This window comes from Rhodamnia argentea, chromosome 9 (genome assembly GCF_020921035.1).
Source record: "Rhodamnia argentea isolate NSW1041297 chromosome 9, ASM2092103v1, whole genome shotgun sequence".
Lineage (NCBI taxonomy): Eukaryota > Viridiplantae > Streptophyta > Magnoliopsida > Myrtales > Myrtaceae > Rhodamnia > Rhodamnia argentea.
The window spans coordinates 23,343,996-23,355,915 of record NC_063158.1 but is presented as its reverse complement, the minus strand read 5'-3'; the positions used below and the strand labels follow the sequence as shown (position 1 = coordinate 23,355,915).

At 43.2% G+C, this 11,920-nt stretch overlaps 4 protein-coding genes across 4 annotated transcripts in view; 1 reads left to right on the top strand and 3 right to left on the bottom strand.

Annotated features, from left to right (window-relative positions):
- LOC115739662 (equilibrative nucleotide transporter 3-like) overlaps positions 1-11,920 on the top strand; it is a 469,706-nt gene that overhangs the window by 203,758 nt on the left and 254,028 nt on the right. The gene's annotated exons all lie outside the window — the stretch shown is intronic.
- Positions 1,152-3,952, bottom strand: LOC115739829 (ribosomal RNA-processing protein 17). Its single transcript, XM_030673108.2, has 4 exons — positions 3,738-3,952; positions 3,311-3,416; positions 2,144-2,267; positions 1,152-1,796 (listed from the first exon to the last, which is right to left on the bottom strand). Exons 1-4 carry the CDS (start codon positions 3,863-3,865, stop codon positions 1,552-1,554), a joined length of 603 nt encoding a protein of 200 aa, XP_030528968.1. The 5' UTR covers positions 3,866-3,952; the 3' UTR covers positions 1,152-1,551.
- On the bottom strand, positions 4,595-6,359 carry LOC115739751 (syntaxin-124-like). The gene has a single exon (XM_030672984.2). It carries the CDS (start codon positions 5,674-5,676, stop codon positions 4,771-4,773), a length of 906 nt encoding a protein of 301 aa, XP_030528844.1. The 5' UTR covers positions 5,677-6,359; the 3' UTR covers positions 4,595-4,770.
- LOC115739757 (vacuolar protein sorting-associated protein 28 homolog 1) lies at positions 6,914-8,633 on the bottom strand. Its single transcript, XM_030672992.2, has 2 exons — positions 8,528-8,633; positions 6,914-7,893 (listed from the first exon to the last, which is right to left on the bottom strand). Exon 2 carries the CDS (start codon positions 7,768-7,770, stop codon positions 7,141-7,143), a length of 630 nt encoding a protein of 209 aa, XP_030528852.1. The 5' UTR covers positions 7,771-7,893; positions 8,528-8,633; the 3' UTR covers positions 6,914-7,140.

Sequence of the window (11,920 nt, the reverse complement as noted above, 5' to 3'; positions counted from 1 at the left end):
TGAATGACTGATTTTCCACGTACTATCCATATACCAAATAGAAGTCCCATCTTATCAGTTTTTAGTACGGAATCCTCAATTCAAACTCGCACCTACCTTGTTTTTCATACTGTCCGTATAACAAACAAAAGTCCCATCTTAGGACCCGTCAAACATACTTTACATGAATTAATCGTCATAATAAAAGAATGACTGATTTTCGTTGTATGGAATAAAGGCGACGATCCTCTTTTCCTCTTTCACTATGCATGAATTCGACTTGACTGGACATGTTAAACACGATGTGAACGTAGCACATGACGATCAGAGAACAGGATGGGAATTGTGGGCAAATTAACAAGTGGAGGGAATATGCAAATTTGAACATCTGACCTCAACTCCGCTACAGCGTCCAACGGCCGATGGTCACAAGTTGGGCTCACTTCCTCCTTGCTACCTGGACAAATTGGCGTACATTCCTCACATTCCCCACAACCTTACATGTACCTTCAGCTGGAAGAAAGGAAAATTACACCTCAGCCCCAAGATGCACGAGGCACCCCTTTCACTCTCACTCTCCCCGTTCTATTAGCACCGACGCCGGTCGTCGCCACCATGATGACCGCACTACTGTCTCTGATGCCTCTAGTCCACTAGCCAACCTCTTCTTCCTCCACCAGGTCAAACCTCTTGGGCTCACTTCCTCCATGGTACCTCTCTCTCTCCTCGGAATCGCTGTGCACACTTAGGCTTTTCACAGATCTCGTTGATTTCACAGAATCAGATGAGGCCCTTGCACGCGATTTTCAGAGCTACAGGCTGCATGAAGCTCTTCAATGGGAAGGCCCGACACCATCGTCAAGCTCTCATTGGTAGAGAACGACACAGATTTAAGACATGAAAGAGACAGATATTAGAGCAATGGGCAGGAAATCAAGTCGAGTCAGGGGTGACAGAGACTGGTGGTGTTTGTGCCAGTTTGGAGTTGCGAAGGCGCCAGCTGGGACGGAGAGATGTCAGTGTATGCTAAGAGTGCGTGGGAGAGAGGAAGGTAAAGAGAGCCAAGTTTCGTTGGCAATAAAAGAGATGTACAACACAGAGAATAGCGTTATTGCGTTAACTTAAGCAACTGAGTGCAGGCACTAATTTGTCAGTTCAACCTTCCAATCCTTAGTGGCAAGACCTCCAATTTCTTTCTCAATTATTGCACAGAAACTATAACAGGATTGAGAAGAAACCGGGCAAGCATTTGTTACCTAAGCACATCCGGTCATCATATTGCACGAAGCATAAATAATATCAGGTTGGACTTCCCAACAAAAAGAAAGTGAAAGTTGTAACATGTTTCTGAATACACTATTCTGTTGAAGAAAAGTAACCAAGAAATATATTACAGCAGGGGAAGCTAGCTTACTGGGAAGTGCGTCCATGATCATGGAAGGAGGTCAGCACTCAGCAGTTACGTAACTGGCGGGCTCATAAACAAAACCTTTGCCCCGCCAGGAATTCCAGACAGCCAAAAGCAGCCGCATCAATCTCGCATGGAGTTCAAGTGAGACTGGCAACAAAGAGTTAGCGTGTCTTCTTGTTCTTTTTCTTGCCCTTATATTTCTCCCTCTTATTCTGCACCTTTCTGTGTGGTTTATGCTTTGCCACCTCCTTGAATGATTTCTTATTCACAGGTACACTGTGCCCCTTATCAGCTCGAGTAGCTTTGCTGGTCCAAGTCTTCTCAATGGGATCATTTTCTTCGTCTGGCGCGATCTCACTTGTTTTCACAGTGACCTTCATGTCTCCATTATCATATACTGCCATTGCTATCCTCCAAAATTAATATAAAAAAAAATGTATATTAGCATAAGGCATAGATCTCATGCCACTCAAACTGAATAGTCCTTTGACAATACAGAAGTACCGCAGAGCTTCCAACTGAAGTTAAGGTACATAAGAGAGGGATAACCATCAATCCACCTCAAGATAATAATTATGAACTACAATATACCAAACTGACAAAAATCAACCATACAGAACCCATGGAATTTGTCAACTCATGATTGGTTGCTCACTTGCAAAATAATCGCAATCCATTAACCATTAGATCCTCGAAATAAATGCTAAAAAAGATGTACATAATCTCATCAAAGTTTGAAGCAATTAAATATACCTGATGTAGATATTTGGGGCTGGGTTTCCTCATCATTCTCTAAGAGCTCATCGTCTCCATCAAGTTCAGTATCATTCGATGGAGGACCTCCATCATAATAAGCAAGCTCTCTTTCTAGCTTTCTCTGGAACACAAGTTGCAAGGTTCAGTTTAACAAAGTTCATAATCTTACAAATACCAGTGCAATGCAATGCCCTCCTAACAAATACCTAAATTGGACATGAATAATATCAAGATTGAAACTAAAAGGTATGAGAATGAGAAAAGAAAGGAAGGGAGGTAACATACAAAAGCCACAACCAAGTCGATCAACGTACTAACATACAAGTGACAAACTTAGATTCTTTTTCTTTTTTTTTTATATAAATTCGGATCAAGAAAGAGCAAGTTGGCTGCTTTATTTTGTAATCTCTATTCACTATTAAGGCATCCCACCAAGTAAAAGAGAAAAGCTAAGCCGATGCAATAAAGAGTACGACAGAAAAGCAATGACTCTGATCTCTTTGTAAGATTAGAACTGTCACTTAGAGTCAGGCGACATAAAAGTTCCGTTGTGGCATCAGTTTCAATTATGATCTCTTCTCTGGTTAGAGGCATACAAGGGACTCTATCCCGATCTTAAGGATATAGCACAATGACAGACTGTGGACGTCCTAAAATGAAATAAAGATATGCTGGTCATGAGACTCATCACTTTAGCTTCACGCACTCAATCCACCAAAATCACAGCGTGAATATGCTCTTTTTTAATCAGGATCGAAAAACCCCCTTGCTCATCTTTTTTCTCAAAGCCTACTTGACGTGCAAAGCCTCTTCCATGAAAAACAAAGGTAGCACACAAAAAATGATTCATATGGCTTGTAAGATTTCTTCCCCCACAATATGCGATGCTGCCATGTAAGCCTCACACATGAAGGCAAATCCATGATCAACACCTCTATATAATTCCAATGAAGCAAAACTTATTCAGTGAAACATCAAATTCATACAGACTATGAGCTACAAAATGACAAAAACCCTCTTAGGAACCACTCCTTAAAGTCATTGATTGCATTTGATTCCAACTTACAAAGGACGAACCAATTTCAATTCCATTAATTGTGAAGAACAATTTGTTCGACCAGAAAACTAGGAACGAGGTGAGAGCAAAGATGACAAAGTGCATACCTTCTTTCGCTGCTCGATTCGCTTGCGGCGCTGCGCCTCTTCTTGTTGCTTTTGCGCTTCCTTTCTCCTCTTCTTCTTTCTCTTGTGAAACCCCGTCACAAAGTCCCTTTGTCAAGACCCAAACTATAAGTTAAAACAAAATAACTGCACTCGAAACACTTGTCTCACACACACACAGAGGTTCCAACTAAATCGGAATTACGCGATAACAAGTTCAAGGGACAAATTCACCAACTCAAAACTCAAGTGCTCCGAGATTAATGCAGTTTCATCGTCATCGCGTCAATCAGCACAACACCACACGTCAAACGCATGGGTAGAGCACGAAAATCAATGCTCGAATCAACAGTTGCACACCCTTCTTCTGGATTGGCCAGAGAGTGAGAACAAAAACGAGCACGGCATACAGTTAGTCTTATCGTAGTACCTGAGGTCCTTCTCGTCGAAGGTGACCGAGAGAGCTTTGTTCTTGAGAGCTCGCTTCCTGATGTGACGGCCTCGAACGCGAGGCGCGTCCTGGTTCGCATCGTCTTCAATCTCCACTTCGTCCCCCATTGACAATGACCCACCTCCTGCTTCAGCTCAAACTCTTTGCTGTTGCAAGAAAGACGCAATTTTTCCAGTTTGAACGACCCGATTTGGGACGCATGTTTCGGTTTAGGGTTCATATTATTTGGGCCGAGCCTACCAGTCTCTTTCATGTTCTATCGAGACCGGATCTTCTCGGAAACGGTCGAGTAAGGCGGGTTCAATTCAGTTTTGAGATCGAACCGACCCGATTGTTGACCTTTCACCGTCGTTATTTTATGAGGTAAATTGGCGAATAAATACATGGAGGCATCATTTACTTTATTTCGAAATTGGATCTACTTCATTAAGAACAACCTTAATTCGACAAGCATGCTCATTTTCTATTTTAGTTTTTTCTAATTTTACTTTTGGACATGCTTGTATGGTTTGCTTTTGGTGATCAAGCTTTTTACCTATTGCTCTCATCATGACCCTCCTACACATTGGACTCTCTCGCCATGTGATTCCCATGGTTTTCAAAGGAAATTTCTATGAAATTAGATCCCAAAGCTATTACAATTTGCAGGCTGATCAGTTCGTCCACACATTGAAAACATTCATAATTGCAATTATTGCAACTCCATTTAAATTTTTTTTTTTTTTTTTGTGGGTCCAAAACTCCATTTCATTTGGCCACCTACATTATAAGCCCATTTGAAACAATGGCTTTCTGGGTTAACCTCAAGAACTTCAAAAAACCTTCTGTTCTCATTGCACCAGATGAAAAATGAATCTCTGTACTATCACGTTCACTTCTATATCTGAGGAAAAGAGCTTTCCCTTCAAATCATTGTAACGCAATGGGCTTCAAAAATTTCTTGGAAAATTCAGTTCTCAAGCCTGAGAACTGGATTTTGCCTTTGATTTTCCCACTTTGCTTTTGTTTCCCTCTAGAATGGCATGAATGACCTTAAGAGCGGTAGTAGGAGCACGACGACGATGATGATGACGAGGATTATCGCGTAGCACGTCCACTTCCGCGAGCTCTTCTGGTACTCCCTCGCCTCTTGGAGATGGCCGGTGCCTCGCCGCACGAACGAGTTGGCGTGGGTGACGTGCGACTCGATGTCGTTGAGCTGGTGGCCCTGGGCCTCCACGAGCGCGGCCATGTCCAAGAACACCTGGTGCAGCTCGAGCAAGTTCTTCTCGATCTCCTTCACGGCGTCGTGCCTCTCTTGGATCTCTGATATCGTGTCTAGAATCTGGCCTCGCCCTTGTTCTTGGATCGCCTTCTGCAGGAAGCTCTCGCTCTCGCCGCTCGAGATCAAGTTCTCGATCGTCTCCTCGTCCGCCTTTTGCCCCGTGATCGTGAAGTATCTCCGCTCCACCGTCTCCTTGTACTCCTCATTCATTTTCGACCTCAAGCTTTGGAAGTCATCCATCAAGTCCTTGAGCTTCTTCCCTAGCCCCCCGACAACCGCCGTCCTAGTCCGGTCCGCCGACGTGCCGGGACCACACCCAGGTATGTTCCGGTGGGCCACATTGGACCGCTCGAGGGCCTCGAGCTTGCCCTTGATGATTTTGGCCCGCTTGAGGACCAGTCCGACATCGGCGTCCATCCGGGACCGGAGCTCCTTCATCGTGTTCGCGTTGTGGACGGTTTTGCATTCCTCGTTGGCCTCTTGCAACCTCTTGTACAGCTTCTCGACCTGGTTCATGTCCTCCTTGACATTCTCGACGTCCTCGAAGAACTTGTCAAGGTTCACCGTCTCCTTCCCCGCCTCCATGTCGTCGAGGTAGTTCTGTTGCTTGAGGTCCGTGTATTTCTTGAACGAGCCGGAGAACAGGTCATTCATCTTGCCTCAACTTTGCTTCTTTTCCCTCTTGATCTCCCCTTTGGATGACTTCTAATTATCTTTTTCCCGTCTTGTCTTAGGTACAAGGACACGAAGGAACCCTAGACGCTAATGATCAAGAGATTCATCCTCCTCTTCAATGTCTGAAGATGATTTTTTTCTGAAGTTTTCCTTGTGAAGGAGGATGGGGAGGTGGCAAACAGCAAAAATCAACCCACCAGCAGATTGGGGCATCATATGAGCCTTCCTTAATCTTTGGGGTCAGAGGTTTGAGTGCTACACAAAAGAGGGGTTGCGGTTATTTTTGGGACTATAGAACATACGAGAGCCGTTCAAGAAAGCTGAGAATCTCCATTGGTTGCTCCCGATGTAACATGTGGCATCCTGCCTTTCATGAGAATTTTGGAGGATTGAGGTTGTCTGAGTTGACTTGGTCCTTCTCTTCCCTTTCTTGCCTAAGAATACTCGTTGACTTCCCACATCCATTAACTGCATAACCCTAACTACAAAATTAACTGCGTTGCATTTTCATGAGACGCTACTGAGAATCCAGCGTGTGTAAAATGCACATGTCGGGGAATTTCGATCGACCAATCTTTTTTGTGATTGATGAACACATACTCGGAATGTAACAGGTACCTGCTCGAGTGTGACACAAACTTACCGATGAATGAGACTATCCTTGGTTAACCTACCCTCCTACTCTCCTTGATGCTGCAACTCCCAACTCACCTCTGTTCCAAATTGATTCAACATAGGGACGGTCGGTGACGCTTGTGACACGAATCATTAGGATTTGCAAGACGCCCCGAACCGAAAGCTTCGTGCCTAATCCCATTCGATCTTACATTGCTCCAACTTGGTCCTATCTCGCTTTCACTTTCTCCCATCTTGTTCCCGGCTAGGAAATATCGGGGCTTATCCGATTCAAAGAGCACATAAAATCGATCTTACTAGACTTCTTTTCCGCAGGTCGATAACTCAAAGTTCTGTTCCAGAAGCAGAGCAAGTGATACGAGACAGTGGATCGCTACAGATATCCGACAGAGCCAATCACCAAAACCGGCATGGCATACCCAACTGATTGATTCTAAAATAGAGAGAGTCAATCTTGAAGAGGATGATAGCCAAAAGAGAACCTTGAAGAGTATGAGGATCGTGTCAGCTTAACTAAAATAGGTTATTGCCTGTTTCTCACCCCTCGATACAGACATCCGACGACATTGTAAACTGAATATAAAGAACAGATCCAATCTTTACAAGGCCGAATTCTCGTTCTTACAGTTGTGAAATCAAAATACCATCACTCTCAAAAGGCACACAATTGCAGAATCAACCACCCTAAGCTCCAATTCGATCTAATCACAGAGCGGCGACAATATAAAGAATTATCTACCAAAGAGCAGCCACAATAGAGGGGTAAAAACCAAAATCGATTTGCTTGACAAACTTAGCAAAGCACACTCAAGTTCCGGCATTAGGCAACGCTTCCATGAATGAATTGTAGGACGACTCCAGATCAAAGTGGAGCTGCCGAGACTGCTGCTCGGTCAACTCGTCTGCTGCCCCCATCTTGGAAAGCCTCGAAATCCACTCCTTCATCTTCATCTTCCCGTCAAAGTCCGGCGGCAATATCGTAAGCTTGTTGAGCGAGGTCGAGAGATCCGACAACAAAGGATGGACCTGATCCACTGCCACCATGTTCAACTTCAACGAGTCCATTGCCGTGATGAAGTTCTGCACACACTCTGCGACAATAGCAGCCGATGTGGTGGAGCTCGCAGCCGCAGCAGCACGGTGCTCCACTGTGGCGGGAACTCCCGACACCACCAGCCTGTTGATGGCAGCCGGGCAGTCCATCTTATACGTGTCCGCAAAGCGCCCGATGCTCGGGATCGTGTCCTTCAGCGTGGAGGATAGAGTCTTGAAATGTGCGATCAGCTTCTGACAATTGGTTTCGTAGTCGGAAGGCGAGATCGTGTCGCGAATATACGCCTTCTCCAGCTTCTCGGTGGCTCGGATGATAGCATACAGCTCGGCAAAATTCTCGTACATCTCTCTTTCGCGCTTGTCATTCCATAGCTTGACCTCCATCACGATTTCTCGGAGAGATACAGTGTGTATGGAATCGGGTATACGAGGAAATTATGAATTCAGGACAGTGTGGAGGATTGGAGAAGGGAACGGGACACGCGCAAAGAGAAGAAACCTTCTTCACTGAACAGCCATGATGACAAAATCAGCTAATTCAAGCTTTTGAGCTCGACTCAACATCGCATACACAGCATAGATACAAATCTACGATGGCAGAAAAATAAACGGTGGTGAATACAAAGACCCAAGAAACGAATCATCATACTGGGGTTGATCCAGTACGAGGAAACAAAATCATCAACCAAAGTTCCCTTTTTTAATGGAAAAAGATTAAAGATGAACAAAAAGATAAAAACTTTAGCAGCTCATGATAAGACTATCTTCATCGTTTTGCAGAAACAAAGCCCGGAAAACTCCACGAATCAACCTTCGGGAACGCGCACAAGATTAGAAATTTACAGAGAACGATGAATCGAAACAGAGGGAAAGAACCCACACGTCTAACCCATGATCCGGCAGAATCAAACCACCAATCAGTGAAACCCACAACCTCAAAGATACCCAAAAGCCCTAGATCGAACTAGCATAGCTGAAACGAAGAAACCATTACTGAAGATCGCCACGACGACGAAGTCAATGGACGACCCAACGCGTTACCGAGCTTGAAGATGACGATGAGCCAGCGCACACAAAGCCAAGATGACATACAGGAATCGAGAGATACGTGAGAGACAGAGAGAGAGAGGAAATGGCTTACAGAGAGCGAGGACGCAGGTTTGTATCGTTGAGCTCTCTGTGTGTCTCGTGAGAGAGAGATGGAGATTGCAAACTGAAGGAGACCTACAATTTTCACTTTTTTTTTTTTTTTGGAAATTGGGTGTGAACTGTGAAGGATATTCTTTATATATATATATAGTAAGAACAGAAAGTAGAGACTCGATTTGCGTTCTAAGTTCTAGATGATTAAGGTTGAGGGGCCCTTTTTTTATGGTCTTTAACTATTAAAATGTATGTTTTAATTTTTCCGGTCAAAATTATACATACTATCAAAGTTTCAAAAAAAAATTTCAAAAATATCATATCTCAATTTACATGTTATCTTCCGAAACTTTCGAGGTGTTTCGAACTTAGAAAAACAGGTAAAGTGCGTTCACAACAAGATCTATATTAAGTAGAAAATAAAAGTTTAGTCGAGGCGCAGTTTGAGTATTGTACGGTGGAGTTTGAGTTTAAAAAAATATGTGTTAGAATTTGGGGAAAAAATGTTCACCGAAATGGCTTTTATTTTTCAAAGAGCTCAGTTGGGAGATATTCGGGGCCTGTTTAGTAACGTATTGTTATCTGGAATAATTTCTGAATAGAAATGATTTTATCCAATTTTGCTCTCGAAAATCGAGAAGTAATTTGATTTTTGGAAAATTTCAACTGAGATCCGAAGTGCCCTTCTTTGAGTGGACATTATTATTTCAAAGAAGAGCCTAGAGTGCCATCTTTAATTCAAAAAAGGTTTTGAAGTGAACACTATTTCAAATATGGGCTTAAAGTGTTAATATCAGTTTCAACAAAAGAGCTTGACACACCAAGAGTTAAGGGCCTTTTTTTCATTTACTTATTTTTTATGTTTTTTGAAATATTAAAAAATCTAGAAGAGAAAGAATAAGGAAGAAGAAAAATTTAGTCACCGCCTCCCACTTGTGGATGCCCCACCGGAAATCCCACCGGTTATGCCTGACAGCCCTCTCGCCTCTCTGTCCTTCTTCCGTTTTTTTTTTTTAGTTAAAAAAATAAAATAAAGTTTAAATTATATTTTGACGAAAATGCCTTTGATCGGCCTTAATGTTTGGCCGGCTAGCAAAGTCATACCCTCGTCCAAAATAATTATGTTTACTTTAGACCCTTATTTGAAACAATGAGCTCACTTCAAACTCTTATTTGAGAAAAAAAGAACACTTCCGGCTCTTAATTGGAATTTTTCCTTTTTTTTTGTTTGCTTCTTGTTTCTATTTCAAATCTATTCCCCGGCCACCGATCCGTTCTCGGGAAAAGAAAAATTAACCGACGTTACCAAGCACAGTTCTATTCTTATTCTATTTTCGGGCGGAAAAAAGTATGGATCAAAGAAATAAGAGGGCTAAAGCTCTACTAGCGATGGGGGTGGGATATCTCCAATTTTTTTTAGGGAAGGAGCGAAGGGGACAATTGAAATTTAGTGACACTTTCTCTCCATAGTTTCCTTCTAGCATGAAGGTAGCTTTTTTTTTTTTTATTGTATTTATAATGAACACATAAAAAAATATTTAAGTTACAAACATTCATTTCCTTTACCGACTCGTCGGCGACGTACCCCTTGATTCAAAGACATTGTGCGAAGGTCGCGTCCAAGCGACTTTACAACTCGATTTTTAAATCGGTTCTTCTTTTTTTTTTCTTTCTCGTAATTATCTAAAATCTCTTCTTTCCTTTTGTAGTCCGGCCCATCCAAAATTTTGGGGTAGCTTTTTGCTCACTTATCAAATAAAGTTAAGTAATTTGAAAACCGGATTTCATCTCTATATTATATATTCCATTAGTGCTTTCGAGCTGGATGTGAAATGGACATAATTTTAAATGAAGCATTGGACAGTGACACTCGGACATTGCATTTGTGTTTATCCAAATTGAATAGAATTCGAAATCTCAACCCCTCTCCCTTTCTTTTATCTCCTCCACCGTCGCCTCCGTCGTGTTTCCCGCCACCGCCCGTCATCTGCGACCTCCGTCAAACCCCGTGGCTCTCCATCCCTCTGAGGCTGACCCGAACCCTAGCATAGCATGGCTGGAGACAGCACGAAGGCATGGTGGTGGAGTGGCCGACAGGGGCGATGGGTGACTTCTTCAGTTCCTCAAAAATTAGTTCCCGCCATCCTCGTGATGGCGGTGGAAGAAGCACGGCGATGGACATGGTGCCATAGGATATGAAGGGAATTCATTTGAGTGTGGAGAAAACTATAATTAGATAGACACGTCATGTTCTTAAAATTAAGAAGCAATATGGTATTAGAGCAGAACGCAAACTCACCTTCTTTTGCGAATTCTCTTCAGTAGCATCTGGCATTTATTTGAAAATCGTCTATTAAAAAACATTGGGATAAGGACACAAATAGTCTCCGAACTTTGGCTTAAATATACAATGTGATTCCTAAACTTTAATTTAATGTGCAATGTGATTCTTGAACTTTTAATTTATTCAACGTGACTCTTAGACTTTTGGTACTTGTTCAATTTAGTCCCGGACTACATGAAAACGCCCAATGTTGTTATTCATTTAATTCAATTTCAAGGACAAACATTGGATATTTTCATATAGAGGGGGGCTACATTCACTAAACTAAATATTTAGGGACGACGTCGTACTCATGGCTTAAGTTTGGGGATCACGGCGAACAAATTAAAAGCTCACGTGGCACGTGACATAGCAGATCAAAATTCAGGAAGGATTAGCGTCGGGTTTTCCCGAAAAGATTCACTCGTACCACAGGACGCTAAAAACTCTTTGAAAATCAAAAGCCGACTCGTCTTAAACGTCAGCACAACTTGCGACGGGACAGCTACGGGCAGAACAAGGGCAGGCTACGAACGTAGTAGCATCATCGTCCCGATCGATGCAGGTAGATCGCCCCCCGCCTCCACGTCCATCAATCGCGGCGTGCCTAAAAATGTCGATAGCGTGTGGGACGGAGAAGGAGTAGGGGAGAGGTATGATTGGGGAGGAGGATTACGCCATCTGCGTGTAGCAGTTGGGTGTTGCTGCCATTGGTTTGAAGTCGACGTCTCTGCCCCCAAACCACCTTTAACTTTTCCCTAATCTAATCCTAATCCTAATCCTAGCCCTAATCTCGTCTGTTCTGCGATCCATCCAATCATCAACATCACCTTTTCGATTCTTTCTTTTTTTTTCTCGTTTAGATCGTTCGGGTGGGGCGCTCACCCTTCTCCCGTTCGAATCCGTCGGCGGTAGATATTGCGATGTCGTAACCGGTCCATTCCGGCGGCGATTCGCTCACCTCCTCACGGCGGACTTCGGAATGCGTCGTGTTAGTTCGAGATTACGCGGCGTTTTATCTACTCGTCCCAATAGTCCAAGCGCGAACGATGTGGGACTGGAGGCAAA

What these genes read in the sequence shown, in the direction of transcription:
- LOC115739829 (XM_030673108.2), bottom strand. Translation starts at nt 3,865, where the DNA reads ATGGGGGACGAAGTGGAGATTGAAGACGATGCGAACCAGGACGCGCCT. An exon ending in TTCGACGAGAAGGACCTCAG is followed by an intron (nt 3,417 to 3,737) that starts GTACTACGATAA and finishes GTCTTGACAAAG; the next exon opens with GGACTTTGTGACGGGGTTTC. An exon ending in GAATCGAGCAGCGAAAGAAG is followed by an intron (nt 2,268 to 3,310) that starts GTATGCACTTTG and finishes CTTGTGTTCCAG; the next exon opens with AGAAAGCTAGAAAGAGAGCT.
- LOC115739751 (XM_030672984.2), bottom strand. Translation starts at nt 5,676, where the DNA reads ATGAATGACCTGTTCTCCGGCTCGTTCAAGAAATACACGGACCTCAAG.
- LOC115739757 (XM_030672992.2), bottom strand. Translation starts at nt 7,770, where the DNA reads ATGGAGGTCAAGCTATGGAATGACAAGCGCGAAAGAGAGATGTACGAG.